The following is a 20627-nucleotide window of genomic DNA, read 5'->3' as shown; positions in this document are numbered from 1 at the left end:
TCAGCTGCTTGTGCTTGAAGGGAACTGGGGGGGGGGTTCCCCGTGCCGTACCCCCGAACATATTGGACACTCCTATCAGGACACTGAGGGAGGATTGGGGGAAGAGTTTTGACAGGATGGGAAGGACTGCGCTGGCTTCCACAACCTGCGCTTCCGCCGCCGCCACCTTCCCCTCATCAACCAGCCCGCCCGGCTAAGCAGGCAGCCTCGCCTCCCTCCCTCTCCGGCCGGCTCCAGCCCCAGTCCCGGCCGGGCTGCCATTGGCTTAGCGGCCCCATCCGGGCACTTGGCGCATCGCTGCTGCTCAGCCCGAGCGCTCCCAATATGGCGGAGGTGAGCGGGGAAAGCGGGTAGGGGCGCTGGGGTCCGGCGGGCTCCTGGCGGGGCTCCGCTGGCGGGGCTGTCCCTCCGGCCCCTTGGGCGGCCCCGTGACTCCCTTATGGGGGTCGCCGGCCCGCCGAGGGGTCCTAGGGGGCCGCCGGGCGGCTGCTCGAGCCGCCTGCCCCGGCGGAGCGCAGCCTGCGCGAGTAGGCCGCGGCTAGCTGCCGTCCGTCTCCCGATAGCTGTCTGCGGAGCTTCCCGGCCGGTCTCCACCCACAGTCCCGCGGAGGTGGAGGGCGCTCGGGCCAAGCCCTTGCTCCGCGGGGCTCCAGAGGAGGGCCAAGGCCGGGATGGAGGGGGTCTGGTCGGGCTGAGCGAGTTTTGTGGGGTCTGTGTGTGTGTGAGAGAGTGTTTTTTTCCGACGGGCGGTCCGGCTGCCTTCGCCGCTCCTTTTCGGACAGCCCCTGTCACCGCCCTGGCGGGCCCGGCCGAGATGGGGACGCGGGTGTCGCGGGGCCCTCGGCTCGCGTCAGTGTGTCGGTGGGGATGGGGAAAGCGAAAGGGGCTCCGGGCTTGGAGGGCGAGAGGCGACACTCGAGGGGCTGGGCGGGTGTGGGGGGAGAAGCGACGGCGGAAGGGATGTGCGGCCGGGCGAGGGATGGAGGCTCCGTAGTTGCTCCCTGGTCGTGGCGGGTGGGGAAAGAGTGAGGAAGGGATGCTGAGAGACAAAAAGGGAAGGCGAGGTTGGGAAGTTGGGGTGGGGGAGAGAGAAGTGTGTGCGAGAAACTTGAAATGTGTTCCATTAACAACAAACCCACCCACCCCTTTTCGCGTCCTTTTTTCTTTCCGCCTTGTTTTTTTGGTACAGCTCATCTCTAACCAGTCATTTCTCCCGTTGCTTGTTTCCAGGCTTCCTTTGGGAGTTCGAGCCCAGGTTTGTCCTGTTCAGTTCCTTCTGTGATTCCGGCAGTGGGAAGCTTTTGGGTACGGTTAAGGGCCAGGTTACAGGCGCATCTGTCAAAAGATGCTTTGTGTATTTTCTCTGTTTACAGTGATTTCCCTCCTCTCCACCTCCTCCATCTTTCCTATTTTTGTTTCTCGTTTTTTTCATGTTAAAAGTCACTTGTTTGGTTCTAGAAGGGCCAACCCCTGTAGAGCTGTTCTCTCTTGTACAATCTGTAGTGATGGGTTGCAAAGCTGTTGTGAGTGTTGTAAAAGCCAGGCATTTAACTTTCTAAATTAAATCTAGGGTACATGCGGAACAACTTTCCTTAAAATGTAAGTCAGTAAAATCCCCAATGCTAGTTGTTTGCTGCTTTCGGGAGTCACTCCTTCAGCAATCCTCAAACCACTTTCGGCTTTGCTAAATGTATGCTTGTTCAGAAGTATGTCCCCCTGAATTGAGAAGAACTTTCTTATTGAGAAATGAACTTAAAGTTGCAGCCTTGAAATCTGAGATCTTCAGAATTGAATAATGTTGATTTAAATGGAAGTTAATTATTCTTTTATTTTTAGAAAACTTACCCTGGCTCTTGGTGGCTCACAACAGTAAGAACAGCAAAGTACAGCCAAACCAAAGTACATCAGACAGAATTAATTTTAAAAAATGATAAGAAATGCAAGTTATTCCTAAGTAAGATTGTGCCCACATGAAAGTTGCATATAAATCTCATTGAACTTAATGAAACTTTGTTCTAGTCATGGGTAGAATGAGGCTGTGAATGTAGGTAGGATCCTTTTTATGTAGGATGGTCCTTTTTATGTAGGATGTAGGCTTGGTCTTACTGCTTTAATTGCTTTTGTAGTCATTATTGTTGCTGTGTTTGTACAACTTACATAACTTCAATGAATAGAAGCAGATGTGGACCTACTAGTCAATGAAATTGAAGTGTAGTGAATTTTAATCTTAATTTGTCTTCTAATGAAATCAAATGCAAAATCCTGTATCCTACATATTTTCAAAAGTTGCCAAATTATCTAAACCTATTAAGAGTAATTGAGGAAGATTTTGTTCATCTTGATAAAAAACTTAGTTTATGTAAGAAAGCTTAACTGAATTAACTGAGTATAGGATTCTGTTATTAAATATACAGCCTTTTTTGGAACATCTCCTTTAACTGTATATACAAAATAAAACAAGCTAAAAGAGCACTTGACAAACAGACTCATGCAAAGGGGCTCCTTTACCCCCTTGCAGGGCCCCCCCCCCGGTGCTCTCCATAGCTGCTCTGCATGGTTGGGGAACCCTTTAACAGGTTTTTGTTACTTTATATCAAATAAGTATATTCTATACTTATTTATAAGTATATTTTTCAGTATATTTTTGCATCAAAGAGAGAAAACTTTGTTTTTAAAAATGAAATTGGAATATCTGTGTGATTTTTTTATTTACATCTATTGTCTGAGAACAAGCTTATAGTATTTCTCCATTTCATCAACTTCAGGTAAATTTGATTTAATTGAAGTATCATCTGTATGCATTTAAAAAGTCCTGATTCAGATACTTCACAGTTACTTGGAAATGTGCAGTTCAAAGTTGGTCCAAAGATCTTGGGTTTCTTTAAATCAATAAGATCTTCTGATAGCCAAGCTTATGCAGTCCAAGGAAGTGGGCATTCACCATCCAGATATGTTGCCATTAATTTGCAACACAATATATACTGCCTTGGTGTGTTTATAACAAGCATGTTGCATATCTGGGGCTGTTTTACACAGATTTTTAATAGTATAACCTCTCTTGCTAGTTAAAAATGTGTTGTTAATGCTTAATGTTGACTTGTTTAGATGGTGTTTCCCTTTCCTCAAACTGTTTTTAACCATATTTTCAAGTGAGTCAGCTTCTAGTCAGCGACATTTTTTTCCTGTTCAGTAGGTGTTTGTATACTGACACTACATGTCTGAAAGCTGGGATCCAATTTTTTGTGTGTTTCCTACATATAAAGAACTGTGCTTACATTTGAGCTCATAGTTGATACTCATGCAAATAATTAACATACAGTACTTGCAACAAAGTCTGTAATTAAGTGTCACTAGGACTTTTCTTCCAGAGCAGTCTCTTCACTTGCCTGGTAGAGCTATTCTAGAATAAGAGACATGAGGCTCATTCTCTTTTTGATTTAATTGCAGTCCATACAAGTGTGTGTACAACTTGTGCATAATAAAAATGGATGCTGATGCTTCTTTGTTTGGAGCATTAACTTTGGAACTTAAATGAATTTTTACCATTGCTTTTTAGTGTTGATATCATTTTGTGTGTACCTAAAGTGATTTAAATTGTCTTTTATAGTTGGCTCTTTATCTTCTGAGGATCATGACTTTGACCCTACAGCTGAAATGTTGGTACATGACTATGATGATGAAAGAACTCTTGAAGAGGAGGAAATGATGGATGAGGGTAAAAATTTTGGTTCTGAGATTGAAGACTTAGAAAAGGTAAGGAATTCTTCCCTTAGGCATACTTGATCTTTAGTATAACTTTGGTTAAATTGTGTGTTCATTCTTAAACACCAAAAAAAATTGTGGGGAGAATTTTCATAGAATACCACTGATCTGACTCAATCAGTTAAAAAATTTATGGGAACAAATACTTAAAGAACAGCAGCAGAAAGACTTGTCTATTGATATGACAAGAATGCAAGATGATAGAAAACCACTCCCACACAGCTTCCCCTTACGCTCTGTCACCTTAAATACCAATTCTAGATTCAGAAAAAAAGATTATCATCATTTTTTTTTAAGAAAAGCAAATTTGTTTACTATGCAGCCATCAGTACTGCTAGCACTCTAAGGAGATCAAAGGGTAGTATAGCTGTATAGTTGTACCTTGGATCCCAGACGCCTTGGTACTCAGATGTTTTGGCTCCCGAACACCGCAAACCCAGAAATGAGTGTTCCAGTTTGCAAACGTTCTTTGGAACTGAACGTCTGACAGGGCTTCCGTGGCTTCCGATTGGCTGCAGGAGCTGCCTGCAGCCAATCAGAAGCCACGCTTTGGTTTCTGAACGTTTTGGAAGGTACGACTGTACTATGTACAAGGCTCTTCGGGAGCTATTGCAGAACTATATGATAGGATGCCCAAGTGATAGAATGCTAGTTTATCTGTTGCACGTAAAGTGACAGCACAGGATCAGATTGCAAATGTCATCTCTGTCAATTTATATTGCATATTTAAATCCCTCTTCTGTTTTATTTATTTGTAAATTTTATATCCTGTCCTGCATCGTAAAATGATCACAGGACAGGTCATAGCAATCAAACATCTGAAATTTAGAATCTAGTTTTTTATATAACATCTCTCTCAATACAAGGCCAATCCTGAGAATTCAAAAAGCTCGAAGGAAGGGGAATGTTTTTACTTGGGCTGAAAACTTAACTAAACCTTAGGAGAAAGAGTATTTAGATTAGATTTTCTTATACAGTGGTACCTCGGGTTACAGATGCTTCAGGTTACAGACGCTTCAGGTTACAGACTCCGCTAACCCAGAAATAGTACCTTGGGTTAAGAACTTTGCTTCAGGATGAGAACAGAAATCGTGTGGCGGCGGCGCGGCGGCAGCGGGAGGTCTAAAGTGGTACCTCAGGTTAAGAACTGTTTCAGGTTAAGAACGGACCTCCAGAACAAATTAAGTTCTTAACCCGAGGTACCACTGTATCTTTGATTTGGATAATCTTTTTTTTGTAATTGTTAAAACCATTTTGTTTGTTTCTGCATATTTAAAAAGATGTTGTTTTTACAAATGGTAATGCATTTTTTTTCCTTTGAAAAAAAAAACCCAGGAAGGAAGCATGCCCTTAGAAGACTTATTGGCATTCTATGGCTATGAACCGACAATTCCAGTTATAGCAAGTTCCAGTGCAGATAGTTCCCCAAGTGAACTTGCAGATGAACTGCCAGACATGACTTTGGATAAAGTAAGTTGTAAACACATTTCTTTGTTACAATGTGAGGCAGGAGACTCTTGGGTTCTGTGGTTACCATGAAGTCCCCTCATTGCACTGAACGTTGAGGTCCAAATGTTGTGCATTTATGCGAAAAAGGACTTTGAAATTTGACAACAATTTCCCTTTAACTTGTAGATAATTAGTTTCAATTCAACACATGCTTTCCCTGGAAGCAATTTTTGTGTGATGAAAACAGTACAAATGGTTAGGATTGGGCTGTAAGTTGAATAACTGAGTTGTATCCAATGGTGCCACTCACTTGAGAGTAAATGCTTCCAGTAGCAAAATGCAATGGGAAGCAATATTCCCTCTCTCCACTACAGCCCCTCACCCTTATATGAAGGGCAGTGATTTCATAATAACTGAAAATTGCCTGCCTTACCATCAGCTAAATAACAGTCTTGGATAACTCATGTAACTCAAAATGAAAGGAAAATGAGATATTTATAATGTTAAAGACATTTTAAAAATTTAAATAGAAAAAGTAAAAGTGATTTCAAATAAATAGTATGCATTATATCTAAATATACCTCCTTTATCAAATGTTACTTTGTAGTTTTTTTTTAACACCCTTTTCTTTCAATTGGTCACATTGTCAGTGTTGAGTTGCTAATGACAGGCTGTAATATTTCATATATACAAAGCTCAGGTGCTTTATGTAATTACTGAAACCTAAAACTACTGGATGTTTTAATCTGTTTCCCTTTATCTCTTGCACTTTCTTAACTCTGACTCTAACTGAGTCTAATATAAGTAGTAAACGAAATTTTAATATGACGGACTTGCCCCTCTTCTCCAGGCTTCTACATAAGGGATATGATGAATTTCAAGATATAGTTACTTCTTCCAGAGTGGAATGATACTAATGATTGACTCTTCTGATTACAGGAGGAAATAGCCAAAGACCTATTGTCAGGGGATGATGAAGAAACACAGTCTTCTGCTGATGATTTGACACCATCGGTTACTTCTCATGAAACTACGGATTTTTTCCCTCGGCCTTTAAGATGTAGGGAAAATAATATTAATATGTTGTGTTTTAGAAGATTGTGTCAGAAGTAGAAGTATTAGGACTGTGAGATTGAATTGGTCATGCATTTTGCTCTCTACCTGAAGGAACACATTCTGTCTTGGCTTGTTGCTCTCAGTTATTTCAAATGCAGCCGAGGCAGTGTAGGCTTTTGGTCTACACATGGTCCATTTTGTACTAGTATATCACATGGTTGTGAGACAAAAGTGTGAAATTTAATGTTGCAGCAGTGCAGAAGTAGTAACTACACCACCTAGTAGATTTTCAACAAACTGCACAACTTTATTTACACAGTCTAATTTATCTAAAAAATGGGTGCCATGGCAGAGTTGGTGAACAAGTGTGCATCTGTGACCATGGTTCATTTTCAGGAAGAATAATTCTTGGTATGTTAGGAATAATCACAAATCCTTTTTGACACGTGTGTTCTAGAGGAGGAGTATTGGTAACCAAAATTCATAAAACTATCCTGAAACACCATTCATGTGTTTTGAACTTGCAAAACTCCACATAGTGAAAGAAACTGTAGTGTGGAAATTACTGAAGATCATTTAATAGGGTCAATACTACATATGTCTCCCCCTCTCTTAATATTCTTTTGTGGTGCCTTGCTTGAGAAAAAAATGACACAGGAATTTGTTGCAGTTCCTTTTATCAGCTACTTACTGTGCATTCTAACGTATCTGAATAAAATAAAAAATAAAATAAAAATTTCTTCCAGTAGCACCTTAAAAGACCAACTAAGTTTATTCTTAGTATGAGCTTTCGTGTGCATGCACAGGTATCTGAAGAAGTGTGCATGCACACAAAAGTTCATACCAAGAGCAAACTTAGTTGGTCTTTAAGGTGCTACTGGAAGGACTTTTTTTTTGTTTGTTTCGACTGGCAGACCAACACGACTATCTACCTGTAACTGTATCTGAATAAACACTTCTTCGTGTGCAAATTGGGAGCAGCAGGCACAGAAAACATTAGAGCAATCCAATTTTCAGTTAATCACTGGCATACTTTGTATTGGTTTAAATTGAAATATGGTGATATTTCTAATAAACCTATGCAAACAAAGCACTGTGCATAAAGCAGTGTAAAATGCAGGGGCCCTGCCCTCTGCTTTACAATTTAAGTAAGACGAGAAACACAATGAAAGAGAGCAATGGGAAATGTAATTTTGGTTTACAGAGTTCTGTAGAGGCTGGTATACATGCATTTGGTAATTGATCATCTGAAAGTGCTAATATCCTCAGACTTCTGGATCATAGTTCTGGACTTAAGCTGCACTCCTGTACCCCAGCTGTGATTACCCTGTGGCTGTCTGAATGTTGCTGGACTTTACCTCCCATCAACCCTAAATACTGGCCCTGCTGACTGGGGCTGATGGAAGGAGTCCCAACATCTGGAATACCACAGGTTAGCCTTTCTAGACACGTTTAACCTGGGAGTAAATTCTACATTACTCAGTAGGACTAATACCAGAGCAGACATTGTGTGGTATTCAGTGCTAGTCCTTCTCATAGTATACATATTGAAGTGAATGGACAGGACTAACTTAAGTTCATTCATATCAGCGAGTCTACTCTGAGTAGGACTTTGTTTAATACAATCCAGAGGATTACCGTGTCATACTGATGCCTACCCTTTTTGTGCAGCGGAATGTAACTGATAATTTTGCTGTCTAGTGCCCAAAACAAAACTATAAAAAACTGTTCTTGGAGCTACTTATGTTGCAGTATGTGAAATTCAAGTTGTTAAATATGCCTGAATTAACACTTGTTCATTTTCCATTATAAAAAGCAAATACTACATGTGATGGTGATAAAGAATCTGATGGTGAAGAGGTGGAAGTGGATGCGGGGAATTCATCTGAAGATTTGCGGAAGGTAACCCTTAGAATGACCCACACTAGTAGATTTAAACATACTTAAATAACTAAACTGAGCCACATATCTTAGATACATAAAGACTTTGAAATTAAAATATATTAAATATGCATTTCCCTGGACTTACATTTGATGCTGCTTTGGGGCATCATGGACAGTGTTCTGCTTGCCTGTGTAAGCTTTTAGCTACCCCTCCCAGTAGCAGCCCCTATGAAGGCTCCTATAGAAGTCAAGGGGATTGGCAGCTCTCAAAAGAAATATGTTGCTTCCCCTTTGTATGCTTGGAAGTGAGAAAGTTGGGTGTTGTGCAAGGAGAGAAGATGGTGTTTGGATAATCACCATTTAGTTTACAATTTTTTTATGAGAGCTGTATATGAATAAATGTATAATAAAATACTTTTTAAAAATGTTTCTTCAGGAAATAATGATTGGTGCACAGTACCAAGCAGAAATTCCACCTTATTTGGGCAAGAGCAGCAGCGATGATGAAAAGGGTGAGTTCCCATTATTTTTCTTTATTAAATTAATGATTATATTATTTAAATTAGTACACTGCCCTGTGACCATTGTATCAAGATTTGAAAATTGCATTTTGAAAAGTTGTAGTTGCAATACTCTCAGGATAGAATATTAAAATGTCAAAGGGCCATGACAGTGCAGGGAATGGAGTAATGCATTTGGATCCTGGACATCCAATTTCAAAGTGCCACTCATCCATGGAGCTCACCAGCTGTGTTTTACTATCTCAGCCTTATCCCTAATTCACAGGGTTGTTATGAGTCTTACTGGTGTATTATGAAGCACTTGGTTTTCTGAAAAGCAGTACAGAAGCGGTTGCAATCATCTCATTATATATTCTTAGATACATGAAATCTAGACTCAAGGTTGCCTTCCATAAACTTGTAAACATAGGGCAAAGAATGCAAAAATATTTGTAGAACACAGGAAAACTTCCCATGGGAAAAACCATTTTGAATGTAACAGCTAGCACATCCTTTACTGCCGACCGACACTGAAGATTGTATTTGTAACAATACAGTATTTGTAACAGCATTTCGTCGGGCAAAGATATGTGGAAGATGGCTAACACAGATTTTCTGGGCTGTTGATTTAGTAACATAGGATGAGGTGCTAGCATTTTGGCACCAGTGCAGTTCTGCCATACAGCAACAGTTCCTTGTAGTCCCGGCAAGGGGGAGAGAGGGTTGTTGGCAACCTTGCAGCATGGAATCTTTTTTTGAATGGGCACTAGGAAAACATCAAGTGAGAGTAGTCCTTCTGTTACCTAAAGGCAGTCTGATGGAATCTTTGAGGCATCCCTCCCCTTGAAGTGACAGTTCATTTTCTTGTCTTGCTTAAAGCAGACTTGTATGTTGCACCTGCTCTTCTGGGCTGATTTAATTGCTGAATAGCTTGTGCATCTTGCGTGTCGGATGTGTATGTGAATGGTGTGCCTCTATGCTTAGGTTGCTTCAAGTGTTTCCTGGGTGTGTTTAAAGGTCTTGTGGTTTATTTCCCCTCAGAGTGTGTGGCCATTAGTCTTCTGTCTGTCATCGTACCCCGCCCTGCCCCCCCCCCAATTTGCCACGTCATGTTCTGTCAGGCTTCTTCAGTAAGGAGAAGATTGGTGGCACATTAATGAAAGCTTTGCTCCTCTCTGATTCAGTACCACGTAGGGTATTTGGAGCAAGTCTTTCCAGTAGGAGGCATCTCGGTGTGCTCCCTAAAGTTTTGTGGGTTTCAGGCTTCTTGGGACTATGTTTTTTTAATGTATTTTTTATTAAAGATTTCTTGATTTACAAAAGTATGTGCAATGTCTCTTTTTTCAAGTTCCAGTTACAGGTGGGTAGCCGTGTTGGTCTGCCATAGTCGAAACAAAATAGGAAATTCTTTCCAGTAGCACCTTAGAGACCAACTGAGTTTGTTCTTGGTATGAGCTTTCGTGTGCATGCACACTTCTTCAGATACACTGAAACAGAAGTCACCAGATCCTTAAATATAGTGAGGGAGTGGGGAAGGGTATTACTCAGAAGGGTGGTGGGAATGGGTGATCAGCTGATAAGTGTGAGCACCTTAGAGACCAACTGAGTTTGTTCTTGGTATGAGCTTTCGTGTGCATGCACACTTCTTCAGATACACTGAAACACACTTATCAGCTGATCATGCACACGAAAGCTCATACCAAGAACAAACTCAGTTGGTCTCTAAGGTGGTACTGGAAAGAATTTCCTATTTTGTTTCTTTTTTCAAGTTACATTTTCTACAGATCAGTTTCATTTATTAAGACATTAGTGTTACATTAGGAAGAAAAGGGGGAAGAGGTGGAGGGGGCCATGGTGAGTGGAGTCAGGGTTGGGTGGCGATGTTTCTATTTTACTTAATGTATGTGTGGGGTTTTGTGTCAGCGGCGCTTGTGCAGGTTCTCTTTGCTATTCGCTTGTGTTCCTTTGGTGGTGAGAGAGGTTGGGGTTGGCCTAGGGTGTGGTTGGTTGTCTTTGATCGGCTGTAGTGAAATTTGTTTTCATGTGTGAGTTGGGTGGGTGGGTGTTTTTGGATCTGGTTAGCCATATTGATTCATATGCTGTTGGTGGATTCTTATTGGGCTATGTATGTGATAAAGGGGAGCCATACTGGGGTGAAGGCTTCTTGGGACTATGTTGATTAAAACTATGGCCTTGAATTGTGCCCAGAAAGCAATGAATCATCAGAGCTTCTGTTCTGAATTAGATTTTATCTTCATAAAACTAAGTGCTAAGCTTAAGTGAGATTAGTAAACACAGTTTTATAAAGAGTACACTGTGTTCCTTTTATGTGCTGAATAAAACCTGAAAAAAATTCAATTACCCAAAGTAGTTGAACTGAAATATTTATTATTTTTCTTAAATTTTGATTTATAGTTAAAATCTTTAAAGTGTGGCTTAAATGTTACGTTTAAACAAAATCAAACTTTAACTTTGACATTGTTTTTACTGGACTATGTGTAAATGCATCTTAAATATGATTGCTCAGTCTTATGCTGATGTATATTATTCATATGTTAAGGAAAAGGGCATAGAAACCACTTAGGTAAGAACTCAACACAGCACTATAGCATATAGCAATCATTTCATTAGTACAAACATTTCAACTTGCGAGATGGAATGATCACCCCTTTCCTCTCTATGCATGCTATTTTGGGGGTTCTCCTGGCACACACCCCAAGCCAATTTGGTGGGGGTACATGGGAGGAGGAGAGGGGGGAAATCACTGTCCTTGTGTGGGCTTACACTAGTGGGAGTAATTAGTTAAATCTGACCTTTAATATTCTAATTTTAGCATGCCTTAAGTTCTGCATGTGTTTCTTGGTGAGAGTTACCTGAAAAAGTTAATTGCAACTTTTGATTATTAGATTTGACAAGTATTAAACCCATTTCATTTGGTCCATTTGACATTTTGTGGAGGATGATTACTCACCCATAGTTTTCCAGGATGTTTGCTTTTCATTAGCTCTCTTTTACACAATATGTCTATGGCTAAGTCTCTTACATCTTTATTTTTGTGGCCAATATGCTCTTATTTTTGCAATATTTTGCTTTTATGTTACTGCAGAGTATTTCCTATCATTTGTGTTCCAATGATTTTTCTTCACAGCATATAAAAATGAAGACCAGCTACTTTGGCAGCCTGATATGATTTCAGAAAATAAAGTTAGAGAGTACCTTTTTGAGACCTCTTTAAGAACTGGAAATGAAAAAACGATTGGCAGAATTCCTGAGGGAATGCATACAAGGGATAATGAACAGGTATGTTTCTTACCTGCACATATATTGCATGCCTAGGGCTTTTCTCTGCTTATGTTACAAGAAAAGACCACTCAAAACTTTTTGTTTTCATTTGATTTAAACCTACATTTTGATACATTTGTATTAATAAAAAAATGTAAGAATGGCTTATTTTCATCACACTTAAATTTATGCTATGACATGTCAGAGTATTTCCAAAAGTTTTAATAAACAAAATATCCTTACCCTCTTCCCCTACCCCCACTCCCCCCCAAGGATCCTTATTCTTGGGTGATGAAAAGCTTAATGTCATTTAAAAATAAATAGGTTTTGAATTGGTTTGTTTTGCTAATGGATTGTCATAATTTGAATCCAGATCCATCCCTATACACATAGCAAATCTATGGTGGCAGGTACAGCCAGTCAGGGCTCCCCAGCACCCCTCCTCTCCAAGTGCTTTGAGGCAACAGTCCTTCATAATTTTATGTGTGTTTACTGCTTTCCATATCTTAAAATCCCTAGTTTGAGCTTTGAGGAAACTTCTTCAGATGTAATCAGCAGCAACCACCATTCTTTATGGCTTTGTAATTCTCACGAGGCACAATATCTTTGTACACTGGGTTGTCTCCAATATAGTTAGAGTTGTGTAGAGGTATACTTGTTGGCAAAATGTTTTGTGCCAGCAGGACATTGTTGTGCAAGATAATATACAAACATGTTGCTGGTAACCTCGTTGCACAATAGATTGGGAAATCTGTTGCACAAGTGAGTTTCCACTAGCCTAACTATTGCATTGGATTCCTCTTGCACCATTTTCAAATGCACCTGTTTGCCAGTGCAAGAGCTCTTGTTCTGGCAGAGAGAAACCACTGGACACAGCCCTGTTCTGGTGTGCATATAATCTTACTTTATATTAATGGTAAATAAGTGGAGAAATTGCACTACGGTATAATAAAGTAAACAATTTTTGGTTGGTGTGGGAGTATAACCATTCTACTGTATACTTTTGACTTCTTTTAACAATAAATATTTTAATTTCACTTAGGCACTCTATGAACTTTTCAAATGTAACCACAACGTAAAAGAAGCAATTGAGAGATATTGCTCCAATGGAAAGGCATCTCAAGGTAAGAAATCTCTCTGCAAAGAGTTTGAGGCTACAAACCTTTACTCACTTAAATGGGAGTAAGTCCATTGAACTATGTGGAGCTTACTTCAGAGTAAAGAAGCATAGGATTGTGCTATTAGAATGGTTTAAATTGTTTTAAGTTGAAAAATGCAGAAATGAGTTGAGGTGGCAAGTCATCTACCCCAGTTCCTCAACAGTTTGTAGCAGCCATTTTGCTGCCATCAGTAACAGCTGGAATGTTCATGTAATTAGATATTGGAAGACAATTCATTCTTGGGCAACAGAGGAGTGAAGCATACAGACATGGCTTCACTCCTTGTGGAGGCAGTCAAAAGGCATTCTTGAAATTTTCTGTGGACAGCCGGAAGTGGAAGTAATCTTCCTTCAACTTCCAGTTCTGATTCTACCTTCATTTAGTTAACAGAGTCAGGCACCTTGCTCCTGTATTTCCACCCTGTATCCCCAACTCTCCAAAACAGCTTTTCAGTAAGTGTGAAAGGAAGAATTGGCAAAAATTGCCTTCTCCTTTTCGTACAGCAGGAGCATCCTGTGAGTGGAATTTTACTCATAGGAGCTCTGGTCTTAAGCTCTATTTTTCAGGTAATGCAAATTAGCTTTATTATTATTTGCTTTGAGCTGAGACTAAAATAGCCATAAATATGATTGTCATTGGTTGCACAAAAGAAGTACAATAGAGCTAATAGCTGAGCACCCCATAAGAATATGAGTATGTTGAACTTTTTTTAAAAAAAGAAGCAAAAACTGTGTAGTCCAGAATAAGCTTGCTTCCCATGAACCCAAATGGAGTAACATATGTAGTTCTGCATCTATGGTCTTACTGCTAGGTGTGAGCTTTCCACCTGTGGATTGCTATTATTGGGTAGGTGAAGTTTTCTTTGCTGTCCAAGTGCTAGAGGGTGGAATGGCTATTAATTTGAACAGAATATTAATCGTAACTTTCCTTTCTTAAGAGATGACAGCCTGGACAGAAGAAGAATGTAGAAACTTTGAACATGCACTTCTGATTTATGGGAAAGATTTTCATCTCATACAAAAAAATAAGGTATGTTGATATACAAATAAATGAAACAAATGGTGCTGGTGTTTTTAAAATCAGAGATGTAGAGCCAGCATATTGTTACTGACTGGCCATTGACATGTTAAATGTATAACAAACGTTGTAAATCTGTTCATTTAGTAAATGAGTCAGCCTCTATGTATGAAGTAGTGTGTAGTGGAATGTCATTACTGTGAATGTTTATACTTTTTAAAAAAGCAAACAAACTTGATGCTGTATTCATTTACTCTACTGCTATTGCATTACTTTATACAAGAACTAAATTATTGTTTGAGGCGAAAGGAGGAAAAATACCTAGTTTACTACAGCTGTTCTGCATCACTAGTTACTACTTCTGCTTTTGTTCTGAAACCAGAAAGTTGATATTTGCTGATGACCGAGTTAGATGCATTTGACAAAGTGGGCTCTGGCTCATAAATGCTTATTCCACAACAAATTTGTTAATGCACAATAAATAACTCTTTGTTGAAATTTTCTCTGGACTCATGGATGACATAACATTATAAAAGCAGCAAGTAAAATATGAGACATGATGAGATAATATTCTAACCCTCAAGTGGATTGTGCCCCCCCCCCCTTTTCTTTTTACCACAGCAGCATTGTTGGGTCTGATGGACTCAGCAGTTTATTAGTTAGCTAAGAGCCGTTTCCTGGGTTTTCTGATTTGCTGGGTTATGTGGCTTGGTCATGGCTAGATTTTTGAAATTGTATATTCTCTTTTTCTCTATGCAGTTGATCCCTCATTTCCTCTCCAGGGTTGCTGGCCCATTACTGTTAATGGAGGGACCAATTCATTCATATGCTTATCCCAGCAGCTGGCTGGAAAATGTCTCAGTGGTGCACAAACTCAACTTAGTGCCACTACCCTTTTTGTTCCCCAGATAGCACCTGCCAATCTGGAAACAGGAGAAAGCAGGCCACATGGAGCAATAAGACAGTCTCTTCATCCAAGTAGGAAGGAGGCTTGTCTACCAAGCTAAAGAGTTGTGTTTACAGACATGTTCCTGTTTCTAAATCTATTCCTACCCTTTCTCCATCCCAAGACCAGGAGAGGATGGTTTTCAGAAAGTGTGCCATAACTTTTTCCTTTATCCAAGATTCCAGGTGCTTTCAGTGGTTTTTAATAAGAAACCTTTGTGACAGGGAAGGGAAACTGTGGCTCTCCATATATTGGTGAACTGTAACTCACATCATTCCTGGCAATTGGCTATCGTGTCAGAGGGCGATGGGAGTTAAAGTTCAACAAGATATAGAGGGCCACAAGTGACATCCTTCTCTGAAGAAGGCATGGCCGGAAAACTACGTATGACTTGATTTCTTTGACTAGAAAAGCTCTTATGGAAGTAGAACAGAATCTGGATGATTCATACCTCTTGTTGCAGGGGCGTACTCTCTTGTTTTTGTAGCAATGAACCAACCTATGAATTCTGTGCCCAGTCAAAATGAGCCAGAATTTGGCATCCTTATCCTCCCAGTTCCTCTCAGCATGCTAATGGCCAACCACAAGTTTTTTTTTGTATTATGTAATAAGCATCTTCTTACTACATCATACAAGCAAGTCTCTCCAATTTAAGAATCCTTAGAATGTTGTTGGTTTCACAATGTGAATTTGGGCACGATTCTATGATTCAACACTATGAGTCCCTCAGGATTATATTAATTTATTGGGGGAGTCAGGCCCTTCTTTGCCAGCTCTTTCAGAAGCACGTTGGCATTTCCATGTAAGGATTTATGATGGATATCAATATCAAGACTTGAACATGCCAATTCTTTTTAGGTGAGAACAAGAACAGTAGCTGAATGTGTAGCATTTTACTACATGTGGAAGAAATCTGAACGATACGATTACTTTGCACAGCAAACTAGATTCGGAAAAAAGAGATACAACCACCATCCTGGAGTCACGTAAGTTCAAAGACCTTGAAAGGCTTTATTTTTGTGTTTTGTGATTTTCTCCTCTAGAACATCACATCCATGTTATGATATTGCATTGATGCTGTTCTGAAGATGCATATCCTCTGATTATAGTCAGTTAAATTACTTGCCTTAAGATGATCATTGTCGTTCCAGGGACTACATGGACCGGTTGGTAGATGAAGCAGAAGCTCTTGGTGGAGCTGTGCATTCTTCAGCCATAACGTCAAACAGCAGATCGGAGCCCACGCCTGACCAACAGCTAAGCATTCTGAGCTCTATCACTGCCAATGATTTGACAGGTAAATTAAAGGGTGCACAAATAATGTCTTGGAATAGCTTGTTGCTGCTGTATGTCAGGATAATGGTGACATTTTGGCTAATATTGCTTTTCTTTCTTCTAGCACTGACCAACAGTGTAGCCACAGTCTGCCACTCTACAGATGTGAACTGCTTAGATGATGCCTTCCCACCTCTGGACAGCTTGCCTCGGACAGCAGTTAATCATGTGCCTGTTGTAACAGAAGATTTGCTTAACTTGCCTAGTAATGGTGAAAGTGATTGTTTTAATTTATTTGAGACTGGATTTTATCACTCCGAGTTAAACCCAATGAACATGTGCAACGAGGAGTCTGAAAGGCCTGCCAAGAGACTAAAAATGGGAATTGCAGTCCCAGAATCGTATATGAATGATGTTTCTGTGAATAACTTGGGTGTTGATTTTGAGAATCACACGCATCACATTACCAGTGCCAAAATGGCAGTCTCAGTGGCTGACTTTAGCAGTCTATCTGCAAACGAGACAAATGGCTTTATCAGTGCTCATGCATTACACCAGCACACTGCCCTCCACTCAGAATGAATTTTATCAGCAAACTGAAGAGACAGTGGACACTGTTGGTGGTTTATGGTAAACTTGATGGGAACGATCAGGTTTGCTTAGTCTTTCACTGGAAGTTTGAACTATGTGACATCAGTGATGTCTTTATGTACAGAACTATATCTTGATTTATCAAGAGTATTTTCACTTTTTCCAATCCATAAATGTGGAAACTTCATACGACGTTTAGCAGAGTTTGGGGACTAAGAGAACTCTGTGGTGCAGCTTTAAGCTCTGCTTCCTCTTTCTTTTTTAAACCTGTAAACAGAGACTGATGTCTCAAAACCAGCACAGAAATTCTGAACTGATTGGAGTGGCTTTTTAGTCTAAGTTGCTTCTGCCGTAATGGATGCAGTGGAAAAGTGATTGTTTACAGGTACCAGTCCTGATCCCTGTTCAATGTAGCATTAAAATTAATGAAAAGCAGGGAAAGGTTTCTTTAATTTAAACTGCACAAACATACAATGATATTTTTAAGCGGAACCTTCTCTCATACTAAACCAGAGCACTTCAGTTTACAGAACAACAGGTTTATCTTGATGGATACTAGCACAAAGGACTGTAGGAGCACTGTCTAAAAAAAATGTGTTTGGATGCTCTTACCAAATTATAGGCCATGGCTACCTTACACAGATACAATTTCACAGATTTCTGTATGTAAACCTATTGGCTGAAATGATACAGTATACTGTTGGGGTGGGGTGGGGAAGTTGTCTACACTTCTGAGGAGTGTAATGTGAAAACATCAAATGTTATGTAACTTTTTTTAAGGCCACTGAGAGGTGAGGGTACAGTTTAGGATTTTCCACTAATGGTTTACATCTTAGAACTTGCCTTAAGTTCAGAGCACTGCAGTTCAATGTGTTAAACTTATGAGGGATTCTAGATTCATAGATGATACATAACTTTGAAGCATCTTCAAGCATGGATGTATTTTTTTTTTTCTTGGACTGCATTTCATGTTCCAGAGAGGAATCTTTGTTACAGCTGTTTTATGTTTATTGCTTAACCTTTCACTCTAGCTTTGCCTATCATTTATAATTTTAATCAAAAGGTGTTAGCTATGTGTCCTGAATGACACAAAAATGTTGAATTTTCCAACAATACAATTGACATGCAGTAAAACATGTCTATTTTTGCACTGGCCACTATGTATATTTAATTTCCTTTTTAAAATATTGCAATTTTTTTTAAAGAAAAGAGTAAACTTTTCAGTGTTGGTAGTAATGATTTCATGATTGCACTGCATAAAGAGAGAAAGCAGATGCCTTAGTTAATACTTCAAAGGGAGGGTATTTATTCTACATACTGTGAACTGCATTGACATCCTGAGTTTGAGATGCCGCAAAGTGCTGTATGTTCTTCATGGCATTGTAACAAAAATGGCTTCAAAGAGTTAATATAGCACACGTAACATTTTAGCAAATTAATTTAGCACAGTGGACAAAAGTTGCTGTTGGTGATCTGTTCTGAAATACACATCTAAAAGCTGTCATTCTAATAAGTACACAGTCAATAATGGGGTAGCCTTGGCCCTGTGTTGTATTCTGACGCTTTTAGCCAAATTGTCGGCTTCTTGTTGCTGTGATTTGTGCTGAACTCTGTATCTTTGTTCTTTTTTGTTTTTGAATCAACTCATCACAGATAATTTTGTAAAATAACTGGCCATATTCTTTTTCTGTTATACATTCAAGTTTATGGGTTTACAGTGGCTGGTCTGTATAAAATCATTACACCATGTCTGAATGCTTATACCAGTTGCACTTAAATGACGACACCCATTCTCATTAGCTGATGCAGTACTACGTTCAGTTTATCTATGCATTGCTGGGGTCTTAATGAAGACCGAGAGTCTAGTTTCTCGTCTAAAGTTTTGATTGTCAGCAAGTTGAATGGACACTTTAGTTATTTAATAAAGACTTTTGACCAAAATTCTGAAATGGTATGAAAGAACAATGAATTCCGGCTAGTTTTAATAGATTTTAATTGCTGATCTAATTTAGCCTGTTGGCTAGCTAGCTGGTAATGTTTACTTTTAATTCCTTGTTAAAATGAGGCAATAATTTGCAAGATTATGTAAATATGTACATTCTGCATATCTTTTTAGATATCTATTTCAATATTTTCTGACTACTTCTGTGTATAGTAACATTTTGTGCATGCTTGATGTGACATTCATAAATTTGTACCACTATGACTTTATTCATGTAAAATAGCTATTTATTGAATTTTTCTTTTAAAAGCTGGACTTAACCTATTTTTCTCTGTGTTAAACATTTTAAATGGAGAACTTGTTACCGTTTATTAAAAGAATTGCGTTTGAGGGGGGCATGAAGATGGCAGAACTGCAACCACATGAAGAAATCTACATTGCCTTGATTCAATGTGGGTAAAGCACAATTCTTCTAACAAACTGTGATGACTTCATTGTTCATTGCTGAATATATTATCTCTCCTCTCCCTTTTCATAAAAACAAACCAAAAATCCATCATGGGCAATTGCAGTTTGGTAGATGTATCACTTAACTACAGGGATTCTGAAAAGGATAGCTGATTCACATAGAAGTGTAACTGGTGCTGTGATTAGAGCAATACTTTTACTTTTGTTAAGTCATTTCATCTTCTCATTGTTAGCTTTTGTTAAATGCTTATTTCCCCCCTCTTGTTATGGTCAAACTGCTGACTTTACTTGAAGGCTGTACAATACTGTCTGAAGTATACTAAATTGTGTACGATTGGGTTGATATGTGCAGTTTCCTTATAAAACCAAGTCAAAAACATATGTTAATTTCAGATCCAGTAGTGTATTAGAAATACAGTTTAATTTTAACCAAAGTCTTTAGTGGGTATTTCAAGTTTGAATGTAAACTAGTGGATAAACTGACCAATAGAAGACTGTTTGCCCAGTGTTAAAAGCACATTGTCTATAAATGAGAAACTGAATTTACATAGTATCATGGTTATGATTTTTCCATGCAAGTGGGAAAACTTCTCAGTAGTTTTTTTGCTAACAGTTAAGGTCTGCAGTCCTTCCTAAGGCAACCAGTAATTCCAGTCATTCCTAGATTCAGGTTGGTATCCCCTGTGCATAGCAAAATAAATTAGTGACAATCGCAACCAGTTTTAGTATTGGATGCCCAAGAGGAAGTTGCTATTGTTGCATTGGTTTTAATATTTGTACATAAACACTGATTTTTTTGAACATTATTTTGTATTTGTTGTACTTTAATACCTGGTGTACAGTTCCAGAAATAAATGTCTGGAAACCCTTTTTCTTTTGTGAAAGTTTTCATGCCTCTGCAACATTTGTCACTTTAGTATATATGAACACACAGGGTTATTTTAAAAGGAGTTTTCAGATGTTGAGATTCTAATCCATAAGGAACCAAATTTATATTCTCAGACATGACTACATTCTGATTGCAAAGAGAGGTTTCTCTCCCACTAATTCTAAAATTTGGGGCCATCCAATGAATCTGAATGTTGGAGAATTCAGGATGGATAGAATAAAGTGCACAGCACCTAGTTACACTATGGAATTAGTTTTTGTAAAATGCAGCAATGGCTCCCAACATGACTGGCTTTAAAAAATCATACAAGTTGATGGAGGAGAAGGCCATCAATGTCTATGTTCCATTAGAGGCAGTATGCATCTGTATAAAAGTTTTTGGGAATCGCAAGTGTGAAAAGTACAAA

At 39.2% G+C, this 20627-nt stretch overlaps 1 protein-coding gene across 2 annotated transcripts; it reads left to right on the top strand.

The window, feature by feature from the left end:
* Positions 1 to 243: 243 nt before the first annotated feature.
* Positions 244 to 20200, top strand: MIER3 (MIER family member 3). Of its 2 annotated transcripts, none has more exons than XM_033164777.1 (13): positions 244 to 333; positions 1231 to 1305; positions 3608 to 3753; positions 5098 to 5232; positions 6151 to 6271; positions 8084 to 8169; positions 8588 to 8663; positions 11800 to 11951; positions 12976 to 13057; positions 14031 to 14122; positions 15915 to 16042; positions 16208 to 16353; positions 16456 to 20200. In XM_033164777.1, exons 3-13 carry the CDS (start codon positions 3655 to 3657, stop codon positions 16911 to 16913), a joined length of 1575 nt encoding a protein of 524 aa, XP_033020668.1. In that variant the 5' UTR covers positions 244 to 333; positions 1231 to 1305; positions 3608 to 3654; the 3' UTR covers positions 16914 to 20200. The 2 variants fall into 2 exon arrangements, with proteins under 2 accessions (XP_033020668.1, XP_033020667.1); XM_033164776.1 differs by having other exon boundaries at positions 254 to 333; positions 1231 to 1255.
* The last annotated feature ends 427 nt before the right edge of the window (positions 20201 to 20627 follow it).

This window comes from Lacerta agilis, chromosome 11 (assembly GCF_009819535.1).
Source record: "Lacerta agilis isolate rLacAgi1 chromosome 11, rLacAgi1.pri, whole genome shotgun sequence".
Classification (NCBI taxonomy): Eukaryota; Metazoa; Chordata; class Lepidosauria; order Squamata; family Lacertidae; genus Lacerta; species Lacerta agilis.
Note: the sequence above shows the minus strand (reverse complement) of the source record. Positions and strands in the feature narration are given on the sequence as shown.

Coding starts and splice junctions, on each gene's coding strand:
- MIER3 (XM_033164776.1), top strand. Junction 1,256..3,607: donor CTTTGGGAGTTCGAGCCCAG/GTTTGTCCTGTT, acceptor TGTCTTTTATAG/TTGGCTCTTTATCTTCTGAG. Junction 6,272..8,083: donor TTTCCCTCGGCCTTTAAGAT/GTAGGGAAAATA, acceptor CATTATAAAAAG/CAAATACTACATGTGATGGT.